Here is a 13,719-nt window from a genome sequence, read left to right on the forward strand (position 1 = left end):
AAACAGACAAACCAATCAAAGGGGGGGGGAAAAAAAAAAAAAAAAAAGTCATAGAAAGCAACAGTAACACCTGACCAAGCCCTGGCTGAGCAATGAACCTGAGGTGTGGGCACCGCTATCCTTCTGAGTGAGATTTGATGGGCACGTGGTGAAGTCAGAGGCCAGGGGACAGCTTTTTGCGGGTGCAAGGAGAGTGGAAGGGTAAGGGCTGGAAGGGAGTGATCCCAGCCTTAAGAGAGAGGCCCTGGAGAGCAAACGGGGAGATGCTCCCCAGAGATAGTGGATTCTCCAGCAGCTCTCCTGGTGCGACCTTCCCCCCTGCCCTGCTGCTTGTGGGAGCAGACTGGTATCCCCCGTCCGGCGTGGGGCTCCCCGATCCTGCATTTGATGGCTCCCTAAAGATGCTCCTGGTCGCCCAGAGCCCTGGAGACGTGTGTGGCGGTGTCAGGCCCACGGGGACAGTCTGGGGACGCGAGAGCCACGGGTTTGGCGGGGTCCAGCCAGCGCAGCCCCGGCTCCCGCGCCTGGTCCCAGCTGCCCTGCCCGGGTGGGCTGGGGCGGGGGTGCGAGCGTGTGTTGGTGCGTGTGCGGGCGCGCACGTGTGCGCACCAACATCTGCGTGCGCCTGTGCCCGCGGGTGTGCGCGCAGGGGGCGCGGGCGGAGGAGGCGAAAGGGGGCCGGTTCTGCGGCGGGTGGCTCCCAGCCTCCCCCGCCCCCTTCCCTCTGGGTCTGCTGCTCGCTCCGGCTCGCATTTTATCGCAGGCGGCCGGCGCAGCCCCCTCTCCCCAGCCCCGGCCCCGGCCCCGGCCCCGGCCCCCGCCCACCCCCGGGGTGGAGGCAGCCGCGCCGAGCCGCCCGCGGGAAGAAAGCAGCGCTCCGCCGGCTCCGCGCCCCTCCGCGGGGCCATGCAGCGCCTCTGCCCGCCCGGTCCGAGCGCAGCCCCTCGCCCCGCCGCCCTCCGCGCAGCCTGAGCGCCTGGCGGGGGCTCCACGCCGCTCCGCGCCCGGAGGTGGGACGGGGCCGGCAGAGGCGGCACAGGAAGGCTCCGCGGCTGTGCGCGACTCCCCCGCTGCCCCGGCCATGGGGAAGGGGCTGGAGGGGACAGCGGCCCGCTGCGGGCTGGGACTGGGATACCTGCTGCAGACGGTGGTGCTCCCTGCCCTGGCCGTCCTGGGGGCCAGCCGCCCCGGCTCCGCGGCGCAAGGTAAGGCGATGGATGGATGGATGGATGGATGGATGGATGGATGGATGGATGGATGGAGAGGGGTTGGGACGTCCGCCAGGTGCGGGCTAGAAATGCGAATTTATGCCGTGATGATCTTTTTTCCTGTATTTGTATGTGCAATTCCCCGCATGCACGACCCCCGCCGGGGTCCAGGGCGTCCGGTCGCACCGGCCAGGTCGGGTCTGTAGGTGCTGAGCCTGGCCGGGACAGGCGTTTGCCTGCACTCCGTCCTCAAATGGAGCATGGGGAGCGGAGGGGAAGTTCGGGCTGAAGGAGCCCCGCCGGCGCCCTCCGGGGCGGGAGAGCGGCGCCGGTGCGCCCCGGAGGGCTGGCAAGGTGCGTGGGAAAGGCAGGTGCGGGGCGGGGGTCCCTCCGCAGCGGCACAGTCGTACCCTGGAGCTCTGCAATCGCCGGTCAGTCTTGAACCCCCCAAAGCCCCCCACGCCCTCCTTCTTCCTGCCTAAAACATGATACACCCGAAGGGAGTTACCGTCTTTCTGTGTTTATGTTTAGAGATTTTGTTTCCCCTCCCGTGTCGGGGATTATGGAGTACATCTCGATCTGCCTTCCCTGTAGCCCTTGTATAAATTCCCCTTTCCAAATGGCAATATCTTGCTTCTCAGTGCGTGTTTAGGGGTGTTTGAGAGCATCACAAAGAGCCCTGGCTCGGTGTGGCACCCACCCGGCTGACAGCCGCAGTAGGAGGCTTTTTCTCCTGCGAGCTGATGCTGGACAAACTTTCTCGGTGCTTCTCTTCTTTCTTTCCGGGAGTTAGACCTAATGTGGAAATGTGTTGCTTTTGTGGAACACAGGAGAGAGAAAGAGAGAGGTTGCTGCTGCATGTGGGCAGAGCTGCATACAGCAAGGATGTTCGGGTTCGTTAAAGCACTTGGAACTCCCAGTTATATGAGTAACAAGAGAAAAGGAATTTTAGAAGCTTCTTTGTTTATTTTCCCCATATATGTAACCAAGAAGTAATAACATGCACCAAACTTTTGATTTGGAGTTGCTAGCATAATACAAGTGTAAGAATGCTTGGTTTTCCCCACATCATGTCTGTGGAGAGGCACTTGTGAAAACTGCACAGATCTGACCCTGTGCTCTCACCCAGCCATTACAAAGTGCATTCCTCTGTGGCCTTTTTGACAGGAGAGCAGTGCTGGTTGCTCTGACTCCCCATGCCCCTGGCAGGCTTTCTGTGGGTTCTCCCAGGCACGGAGCTGTAGGTTTGCAGCTGGTGGGCTGGGTGCACTGAACACCGTGTCTGTACATGTAATAGTGCTAATCCATTTCCTGATGATACTTACTCCATCCCCTCAGAGTCATGTTCCTTTGCTAATTTATATCACAGGAAGATCAGATATCTGGCCATGAAAAGGGAGTAGCAGAGAACGAGAGTACAAAAATCCCTTATGCACCGTGGCACATTTAATCTGTGTCTTCCATTCCGTTTCCTTTCACTGGTCAGTTTCATGTTCAAGATAGGACAGGTTTGGTATTTTGTATTTAGGGGTTTTTATAGTACCATATGCATGTAGACCTACATGTCAGTGGGTATATATCAGTTTGTGTAGATATAGATATATCGTGTCAGGGGGTGTTGGAGAAGAAAGCTCCTCTCAGGTAGCTGGACCTGGAGTGGAAAGGAGCCTGCTCTGCTGGCAGGACATGGGAGTTTTGCATGACAGATGGCCTGAGCAGGGAAGAGAGGACCCCCCCCCCCCCCCCCCCATGTTTGGCTCTTCCAGAGTGGTCATCTCTGTGCCACAGGGCTCATACCTCGCACTCTCAGATGGTTTCTCCTTTCCACACTTACACTCTGTGACACAATGCTGTGTGACAGAAATGCCACGAGGGCAGAGGATCCAGGCCCCCTGTTCCTATGCTGCAAAGGGCAACACACTTGTGGGATCTGCCACAGGACACAGGTGTGCTCACCTATCCAGAAAGGAGTGGAGAGCTCTTCAGCAACATTTCCCAATGTGTGATGTGTGATAAACTTCCACAGCAGAGTGAAAAATCCGGGGAATCTGGTTGGGATATAGCTATTTGTCTTGGACTTGTTTTTCTATGTATACTTTTATTTTTATTGCTAGGACCAGGCAGAGAATTTGGGTGCAGACCTGGTTTTGGCATTTTTCCCAGGGCTGAGGGATTTTCTGATTGGTGTGTGCAGTGGGGATCTTCATGTATGTGTGTATGTGTACGTGGTGCTTCAGTGAGGCAATGAATCAAAAGTTTAACTATGCCCTCTTCAGGAAGTTTCCTCATCATATAGCACCAGGCAAAGTTTTCTCTCTATTCTATTTATACATTTCAAAAACATATATGTTTCATCTCAATTCCCCAACTATCTTTAGCTTTTGAAGCAGGCTAAGAAAGCCGTGAGCATTCCTGGGACTCGTGCTTTCATACCTTCCTTTTCCATTGCCTTGTAGAAAATGAATTTGTTAACTGAGGGGTTGGTGGACCAACCCCCCTCACTCCCTGGCAGATTGATTATCACTGCATCTCGGCATCCTCCTGTGAGCTTCTCAGCAGACCTAAATACACTTTTTGTTTTATTAGTATTTCTTATCTTCTTATCCGAAGCCAAGTATTTTTCCGCTGTTATCAGGAGAGAACAGGAAATGGCTGCAATGGTAGAGACAGCCCTTAATTCTCAAAGTGGTGTGAATGGGGCCAGAGTGATTATCAAGCCAGAATCAACTCTGATCTGGCATTCACTGCATTTATTATAACTCTATGATAAGCTTCATCAGAATGAGAATTCAAATGTCACAAACTGTGCCCCTGCTGGGCATTTCAGTGCCACCTCTGTAAGAGCAACTTTTCCTTTGGCTCTTCAGTCAGCAGAGACTGGGCTTCAGCTGCTGTGCTTCCCTGCAGCCCCCACACTTCCCACCTCCCAAACTGTTATCCACTTACCCTGTGGCTCCCACCTTTCTGTTGTGGAGGTGGGATGAAAGGGAGGGTCAGGCTATCTATCTGTAGTGACAAGCATGGTTCAGACAGCTTTTGGGGTTAATAACGAAGTTTTAAGAGATGGTAGAAAAGCTAAATGGACTACATATTAATGAGGCTGTGTTTCATTTTTTCCTTTACAATAAAAGAGTGCATTTTTCATGCTTAACCCCTCAAACCTGATTTAATCAAAGTGATAATTTAAAAAGAAAGCTGTAAAAGAGTCATATGTGCAGATACTTGTCTTGCCCCAGCATAGTCTGTATTAGCAACAGCAGCAGTTTGAAAATGCTTAGTGCGGAAAAAGTGAAATATAACATGTGAATGTACTAACCTTTTGGGGATGCATTTCCTAATTAAATACCTAAACACATCTTGTTGAAAAAAGGCGGGGAAAGGACTTAATTATCTTGATGCGGCAGTGGACCTCTTGTACTTGATCATGTGGGTGTAGTATTTGTATTAATAAAGCAAGAGCCAAGTAGTATTTTGTTGTGAATGGATAAGGCCCTTTGGAACATTAATCTGTTTTAAAGGGATGCACTGTAGTAGATTTCAATGATGCTGACAAGCTTGAGCTGGATGTGGTAGCCTGTACTGGTTCTGAGTAGCATTTTAGTACTGCAGTACTCTTTGCTGAAAGCAAAGCAGCCACTGTGTTTCCTTTGCTGACAGAGGTGCAATTTAAGCAGGATTAAAATTAAGTGGATGAATCTGTGCATAGAGGAGAGATTCCTCCCTGGGAGCATGGGAGTCAGAATCTGAGCTCTTCTTCCTCTGGCTCCAGGCTTTAGCAGCTGGTTGCAATAGTTACGGAAAAAATATATAGATCACATACAGGCTCCTCCTGATGGCTCTTCAGCATTACTGTCAGTGTCACTTATTTCTCTGTACAGTAAGAATGCCAGAGTGCATCTAAACATTTCCACAGTTGTTGTGCATGTTTGCACTTAATCATTTTACATGGATCGTTCACCACACAACTTCATTTTTCTTTGGTAATGGTCTTAAACCCCAGTAATTCACTATATTTTGGGACTCGCTTTGTGTGTGACATCCAAATTCAGAAACAGGAAGCAGCCTTAACCAAATTAAAAAGATTTTCCTAATTTAATTTTCCAAATACAGTACATCTGAAAACAGGAATATAACTCTATGCCAATGCCAGGCAAATCAGTTCCATAGCTGGTCTGTGCAGTAGGAAAGGAGAAAATGTGTGTTACATTTATTAGACATTTCCAGGTAAATATCTTGATTTTTATGCAAGTAGAAGAGAGGTGTTTTGAGGCACAGTCTACCCAGCTCAGTTCAATAGGATACAAAGCAAATCAGTTCCTATGGAAAGTAAGAGAAGCCCAGGCTGAATAGGACAACAACTGTGTATTTCTGTACAGTATATGTCTAGAATTTTGTGCATAAGTAGGATACAAAGGATAGTTATACTTCAAAAAGCAAAGCCACATTTATGTCATGCTACCAGCAAAACAATCTTGTTTTTAGTAACTTGTTTTATAGTGTATGGCTGTATTTCTCGATTTCTGGTTCTTTCTGGATTTTACGTCATTGGACTTTTGAGGAATCGGTTCTGGATACGTTTTCTACAAAAAGGCAAAAAAATTACTTTTGCATCTCATAAGAAAAATATGTTTGAATTGCTGGTGCAAAGGGGAGTTCCTGGGTAAGTTTGCATTGCTCTGAGTAGTGAACAGTTTGCTGTGATTTATTCAGAGGATTGGGCTCAATGTGAGTCTCAGACTTGGTTTGTCATTGAAAACATGTTACTGGAGGCTATCTTTGAAATAAAAGTGTAACCATGGATGCTCTGCCTATGTAATATATTTCATATAACCGTCTATACGTCCCTTTAGGAAAAAATGGCACTGTCTTTCCTCCCTTTAGGGTGGGGAAGAGGGCTGTGCTGGTTTGTGAAGTGCACATCTTGTTAGCCACCCAGTGGAGGTATTCAAGTCTAGCAGGCAGCGATCTTGGCACCGGTGCCAGTGAAGCAGTAACTACAGTGTCTGTCATTTGCATTAGCCAGCTCTGCTGTGCATTCAGCTTGGAGGTACAAACCAGCTTCTCAAGTACAAGTCAAGAATCAAAGGAAAGGAGTCAGAGACGAGCTGTGGTTTTCCAGTTGGCCATAACCTCCATCAGCACAGCGTCAGGATAATGTTGTGCAGAGGCACAGCTCAGTGCCGGCTGCTTCCAAGGGCTGAAGGAATGGTGGTGTTTTAAGTGATTTATTGTGTGTGCTCAGTAGAGTCCAGTCTCAGGAGCAGGCGCCCCTGGATCTTTCTGTCATAACATTATCCAAGAGGCAATCTGAAGGAAATGTTATTAAGTCTTCTGGGAGGCAAACTGTATTCAAAGAAACACTTAATTTGCATCATTTGCAAGCAAGCATTTGAAATTATGCTAAAAAGGGAAATGGTTATAAAGAACTTTACACAGAACAAACAGGAACAACAAAATTCCCCTTGATTTTGAACATATTTTATTCCCCTGTGCTTAATTTAATGGGGTCATTTGTAGGTACTCCAGCCCCGAACTCCACTGCTGTGGTGGGGAGGTGATTTATTGAGTATTGTTGTTGGGTTCATGATAAGTTTGGTTAAACATTTTGCAGAACATCCATTGTGGTTATTGTGTTTAGATTTCTCTCTCTAGGGTGAGGATGTAGCATAACACTGTGTGCACACTAGCTGGAGCAGCTAAAGGGAAGCCCCAAACTGTAGCTGTGTTCCAGTTGTTTTCCTCGAGGTTGGCTCTGCTTGTACAAACAACAGGCGCAAGTAAGGTGCAGTGAGTGGGAGCAGCGGGCAGGAGCTGCCAGAGGTTTTCCCAGCTTTCAGTAACCTCAGAGATGCTTGTATATAGCTTTCTCCCTAGGTAGTCATCACTAGAACAACTTCCTGTTTGCTTTTATGACTCCATCCCAAATCACATGGACGTTAAGCAGGAAATATGGGATTTCCTCTCAAGTGATCAAACGCCAGGATTTGGGGAGCCCCTTTATAGCCTGTCACATTATCTAAAAGTTTGGGCTGGGGAGAAAGAGCTTAATGAAAAATAGTCTCACTTAAAAATACCCTTTTTATCAACATGGAAAATTTAGGAAACAAAAAGAGAGAAAAATATTCCTTTTTGTTTATTTGCTATGGGGAGGTTGGGAAAAAAGCAAGAAACCCTAATCAAAACCAGGAAAAGATTCAGTTATTTTAGAGAAAAGGTGAGTAAAGCCCTGAATATTTACCCTGCTGCCCAAACTATTCGTATTTATGCTCTTTGAAAATCTGTTAGGTGTTCAGTGAAAATGAAGAAGTTAAAAAGTTGTGAAGTCTTCTGACAACAACAGTTTTCATTTCCACTTGCATTTTTCCACGTATTCCAACCAGTCTAGTGAAAAACCTCACCGTTAGACTTCATTTACGTTCCTGGTCAGCTCTGGTTAAGGTATATATTTACAACACTTTCTAGAGCTTGCTCTTTTGGTTTGGTTGGTTTTTTTGTAAATCACACTGATTTTACAGTGGTGCAGATTGAGGTGGAGACCCAGATTCTCAGTGGTGCCAGACGTGCCCTTATTTCCACGAGGGACTGTCAGGCAATGCTGAATTTAGGTGAGTACCTTTGCTGTTCCCCGAATACAAGCAGTGCTGCTCTAGCTTGCATGGCAGTCCAACAGTCCCATCAAGGCAGGGACATCTCCCATGTCAGTATGTGATGTTGTAGTGCCTCAGCACCTCCTCAGATTCTGGCTTTCCTTTGAGTCCTACACAGGCAGGATGGGAGAGGCACGCAATACCTCCTGTGGGGAATATCTGCAGCTGTGTCTTTAGCAAAGCTCTGCTACGTGGTTGCGTTGCTGGAGGCTATGGGAAGTTCTTACTTGTAACATTGCCTTAGTTATTCAATGTCTGTTTTGCTGGATTTGAAGGTTTGCTGTATTTATCACTGTTTGGTGGAGAGGTCTAGGGGGAATTGCCTACATGTGCAGAACATATGTGTAAGGGAAACCAAAACATGAGCTCAAGTCTTCTGACTAGCCAAGACTCTGGTGCTCCAGTCCATTCTTCTTGTCTTGTTACTGTCCTAAAGAGGGGATGCTACAGAGGGAATGCTACATTTCTCAGGTACCTTCTCGATGTGGAATTTGTTGAGTCTCACTGATGGTTTCTTTATACCTGCTGTTATCTAGAAATATGTATAGAAGATGCCATGGGTTAAGAATGGTACTCCCCAGTTTAGTCTCTCCCACGGGGACCTTCCAAACCACATGCTGCTCGCTCTCTCCCTCCTCCCTTTTCCCGTTCCCCTGAGGTGGGATGGTGAATTGGAGGCTCAAAAGGTGAAGATCATGAGTTGAGCTGAGAACAATTTACTGGGAACAGCAATTAGATAAGAAAATGTACAGTGACAGTAACAATACTGATGACAGAAGGTGCAAGAAAGAGCAAATGATTCACACGGAAACTCCCTGACCACAGCAATGCTTCAATGCCTGACCGCTCCCTCTGCCACACCACCCAGACTTGGAGGAGAGCCCTTCACCTCATCTCTGGCAAATGAAGTGAGCTGGTATAGAATAACCTCTGGGTCCTAGCCATGCCCCCTCCTGTCTACTGCAGAAATTAACTCTGTCCTGGCCTGAACCAGAACAAAGGAAAATGCAAAGTATATGCTGTTGCTCAGGAACAGGGATGCTTCCCTAGAAGCTCTGACTTTCTGGTGGCAGGCAGTTTGGAAGATTTGCTTTGCCCAATGAAATCCACGGTGTTACCTCAAACTTGGAAGGAGGAAAAGCAGATCCAGCGCATGAGTGCAGCACTGTTGTAAATGGAATAAGGATCACTGTCCTGGGCTGTTTTGTTTCATTTGCGTTTAATCTGCAATTCAGGACTATGTTATTGAACTGTACTTCATTCATCTGAATGAACGACTTGTGCTCCAGAGGACCCTGTTGCCTTATGAGTCATAAAAGCAAGGAGGTTGCCTAGGCAATTAAATCAGTATCTTTTTGCTCTTGTTGCGGTAACATTTTCAACAATAATGCTAAGGAGCTCAGATAGATTTCACTGGCCTGGCAACAGCTGAGCATTTTCTTGTTAGGTAGCTCCTGCCAATCCCTTTTTAGTTATTTTAAAGAAGTAAAGTAGCTTTATTTCTCAGTCTTATGTTGAGTGAGAGGTTGAAATGTTAATCTCAGTGGATTAGCAGTGTATCCTTTGAGAAAAAGGAAAGCTTGCGTTTTTCTTGGTCCCTGGAGTGCTGGATGCAATTGTTTGAGAAATCTTGAATTTCATCAGCTAGATACAAGGAAATGTGCAAGTAAGCCATGAATGATCTGTCAAAAGAGTCTGACTTTATTGCAGCCGTTTTGGAAACTTGTTTGAACTGATAGTTGTTCCCCAGGTGTTTCTTTGCTTGATTTTATTGCATTTCACATGAGACAGTGAAAAGGGATCACCACAGAATTATTAGTAATTCAGAGCTTCTTGGAGAGCTGTATTCCAGCCATAATTTTCTAAAATAATGCCTGGTATATGAATTGCTCCACTTTTATGATATGGTGTATCTATTGTTTAAATACATTGCTTGTCTTGTCCACTCCCAACATGTGTGTTTATACTGGAAAGTTTACATATTGAGTGAAAATAATAATACAGTCTCACTGAATGAGGTTAATTGCAGTTCAGTCATACTGAAATCAAGGAGTAAGTGGGACAGAATAGCGAGCGAGACTCATTTCTGTTCTCATGGGCTCTGGATTTACCGACACTGACTGAAGTGCAGGCACTTACCAGGAGTAATTTCACAAAGATGTGCACACTTCCATAGTCTGAATGAATTTTCTCTTTCATTAGTATATCTCTTAAGTTTAGCCAGTTGCTCAGGGAGTCAGCACAGATGTGTCTGTCTCACCTTTCCATTTTCCCACAATTTTGTGTGTCTGTCTGGTTGCTCTGCAGCTCTACACATACAAAAGATGAGTGGCCGTGACTAATAGTGAATAGCTGGAGCTAGCAGGCAAAGAGTGAGGTGTCCAGACTGAAATTTCAGGTTGTCTGCACTCAGATGAGACTACAGAGAAATCTCTGCTGCTTGAACCTCTGTTAACAGGATAAAATTCTCTGTTGCTTTCAACTAGGAAGAGATAAAGTTTCCTCTGTTAAATTTGGCCACTTGATCTGAAAATCAGGGTTCATTGTGGAAACTAGAACTCTGTCTGGTTAAGGAATGGATCTGTGATTAAGTGGGGAAGACTATGGTCTTCTACAAGTGCTGTTCACATGAAATCTTGCTGAATTGTCTCATGAAATACTTGTATTTCTTGCTCAAAGGCTTTTGGCCCCAAAGCTGCACTATTTTTCAACAAATCATCATCCTCATTATAAATTCTTTTCATGAAGACATTTCAAACCTAGCTTGAGGGACTTCCTTTCTGCTACCTCACCAGTTTTTGAAGGTAATTTTTTTTGGTCTCTTGCTCAAACAAAATGCAGCAATCTTCTTATGCAGCAGATCTTTGCTGGCAAGAATATGAGTGCAGGTTTTCCTTCTCTTCGTCATGGAAAATAGCTGTACTAGGGCAAATAGGAAGTTCCTAATTTCTTAGTTCCTAAGTAACTAGAAAGTTTGTAGCTAGAAAGTTCAGTACTGGGACCTGTCAGCTTCACTATCAGTTTCCTTTAGTTTTGTTGTTTTTTAAATGCCTAGTGTTTATACCAAGGATAGACTTATGTGGAACAAGGCCAGGTTATGACCACCACAAATGTAGCTTCATTAATTTCAGAGCCAGCACGTGTCAGAAGCTGGTCTGCTTCTGTGTTAAAAATATGTTGGCACAGTAGAGTCAGACTATAGGATGAACAGACCTTGATCTCATCTTACTTGGTGGCAAGTCTTTTCATGGGGTTGTTTCTTTTTTGATTAGGTTTTTTTTTTTTGAAGCTAAATAATTTTATTAACTTTGAGGCTTTCCATTTTCCTTCCACATAGCGATGTGTCTCTTTCCTGTAGAGCGATTAACGCGGTGCCTTGCTTGAAAACAAGTTGGCAAGGTTCTTTCAGGTAGAAGTTTTTTCTCTTGGATTTTGTTACAGTATTTCAGATAAGAACACTGACAGCCAAATGTCACCAACTGTAGGCAGATATTCACGTAAATATCTGTTACACACAAATGTGTGGCAATTTCCTGCCTTAGCAATCACTTTTGAACTAAAGACCTCTGCTACTTAAAGCATGGGCTTGAACTTTTGAGTCAGAAGTGCAGCCTGGTAGCTGGTAACAAAAGCAGTTGTTATCCTGGTGTAGGCAGTAGAATGAGAAGTGCCATATGCCTTTCACAAGCACTGCAAAAGGCAAAACTGTTCAGCTGCTAACTTTTGTCCTTTGCTTGTCCTGAAATATTTTGATATTAATCTTTTTCTTCCCTCCACCCCCCAAAGTTATATATTAATTCTTTGTAGTAAGCATGGCTATTAGATAAAACCTTCCAAATCTTAAAAAAAAAAATTAAATGTCTAATTTAATTACTTACTTTATAAACATTTCTATCATTTTGTGGTCTCAAGAGTAAAGTTTTGAATCTGCATTTATGAGAAACATTTGCAAAGAAAATTAATTTAAGTGACAAAGTGACTATGTGTGGACTATTAATCTGCTTTGTTTTACTGATCAGCTTATTTTACCAGTACTTGGTTTCATTGCCTTTTTATTGTTTAGGGAAATTAATAGATAAAGTGTTGTGATCAAATTTACTTTCTGTCTGATTATTTTCACTGGATTGCTTGGGATTTACTCACTGGAGCAAGGCAAGGAAGATTTGGTCTTTTGTCTTTGAAGTTTCGTATTCACTAGTACCAACGCAGAACACATTTCATTTGCAGAGGCCAGGCTGAGGTTAAGTTGGTTTTAAAGATAACAGTAGATTCCAGCGTCCTTGCATTTGTTTTGTATTTGGTGACAGTCACTAAATCAGGGGAAGGAATGTTCAAACAACACACTTGAGGAAAAGTGATTTTTATAGAAAGGGCCCATTCCTGCTAATAGCCAGTAACTGCACACAACCCCACTGACATTAAAAGTCCATTAGCTAAGCCAAGTTTAAACACCAGCTGATGCTATGTCAGCTAAATGTATATTGGAATTTTTCATGTAACACAGCAATAGCACTTCTGTACTTTTCCTAAAACTATGTACATTAAGAAAAGCAAATGTCATCTGATAATAGTAAGATGAAGAGTTCACATTAAAGTAGGCAGAATTGTAATCACGCTGAAGTCACCATCTGGTTGCATTAATGAGGAACAAAAATGGATACAAGAAAAGCAGGGAGTGTCAGGTTTCTGAATTAAAGCTAGATTAACAAATCCAGTGTACAGACTTCTGTAATACAGGATAAGCACAGAGCTGCTTATCTGCTTGGTTTTTTATCATTTAATATAATATGGCCTTGTTTGAGAAAAGTTTATGTTGAAGTCTGTAGGATGCTTTCTCATGTGGAGCACTGAGTTGCCATGGAAGAAGGTTGTTTCCTGCCTGTTTAGGAAATATGTCTCATTACAGCAGTGTGAAAACTTTTAAATGTGTCAAGATAGTGTTTGTATGCCTATGGTCTGAAATTCTAGTTAACCAGTGGCACAGCAAATAGCATTCACCTATCTCTGTGCATCAAAAAGAGGGTTGAAAAGGATGGTGAAAAAATGGTGTGTGCTTGGTATAGAGAAATGTTACAGGTGATGAACTTCTCATCTTCAGAAGAAGCAGCAGGCTGAGGTCCCAGTACTGTGGTCTTGGCACCCGCAGAAGCACAGTTTAGCACCTGCTTTGGCAGTGGGTCTAATTCAGAGAAGTCACTTTGAAGTCTGCTTTGAAAATAGACCTTGTGCTATAAAGCCATTGTGGAGACAGGCAAGGGATGGCTTAGAAAGTTAACGTGAGAGCTGGAACAGAGGGATGATTAGTCGCTCACTGACCCTCTCCCAAGTCTGGTGAAGTACTGCTGTAACTTCCTCTGCCGTGTCATTATCTGTCCATTAGCAAAGCCTTGTGCAAGTACTGACAGGAGCACAGCTGACATGCCTGATGTGGGCACACTAACCCACTGCAAACACCCTGTGAATATATCTGCAGGGCTCCCTTACACTCCTGCCACACTGTGTTAGTAGTGCAAAACTCTCAAATGTGTCATGAGGCTGAGCTTGATTTTTTTGTCTTCCTTGCTGAAGGAGCTGACATCAGTAGCGTGCCCAGAGCAGATTGTGTGTTTGTGAACCACAGGGTTTAAGGAGAGTAATTTAATTGCGTTTTTCCCCCTTCTGGAACATAACATGTAAACATATTACTGAACTAAAGCCTGGTTTTAATTACAAGCAGTAACTTTTTCATGTTGACAGATTTTCACATGGAAAGCTTTATTGAAAATGAGAGGAGACCTTTTTGCCATCGTTAGTTCTTGCTGCTTAGTGCTTTTATCAAGTACAGTAAAATATGGTTTATAATTAATTCAAAGCTTATATGGACA

General features: G+C 45.0%; 1 protein-coding gene across 2 annotated transcripts in view; it reads left to right on the forward strand.

The window, feature by feature from the left end:
- The first annotated feature begins 872 nt into the window (after positions 1 to 872).
- Positions 873 to 13,719, forward strand: part of UNC5C (unc-5 netrin receptor C) — a 254,683-nt gene continuing 241,836 nt past the window's right edge. The window contains exon 1 of one of the 2 annotated variants that reach the window (XM_048303631.1): positions 873 to 1,205. In XM_048303631.1, coding sequence (XP_048159588.1) covers positions 1,082 to 1,205 — 124 coding nt within the window. In that variant the 5' untranslated portion in view covers positions 873 to 1,081. The remainder of the gene's footprint in view (positions 1,206 to 13,719) is intronic. The other variant, XM_048303632.1, reaches the window with a different exon arrangement.

Source organism: Corvus hawaiiensis, chromosome 5 (assembly GCF_020740725.1).
Source record: "Corvus hawaiiensis isolate bCorHaw1 chromosome 5, bCorHaw1.pri.cur, whole genome shotgun sequence".
NCBI classification, from domain to species: Eukaryota; Metazoa; Chordata; class Aves; order Passeriformes; family Corvidae; genus Corvus; species Corvus hawaiiensis.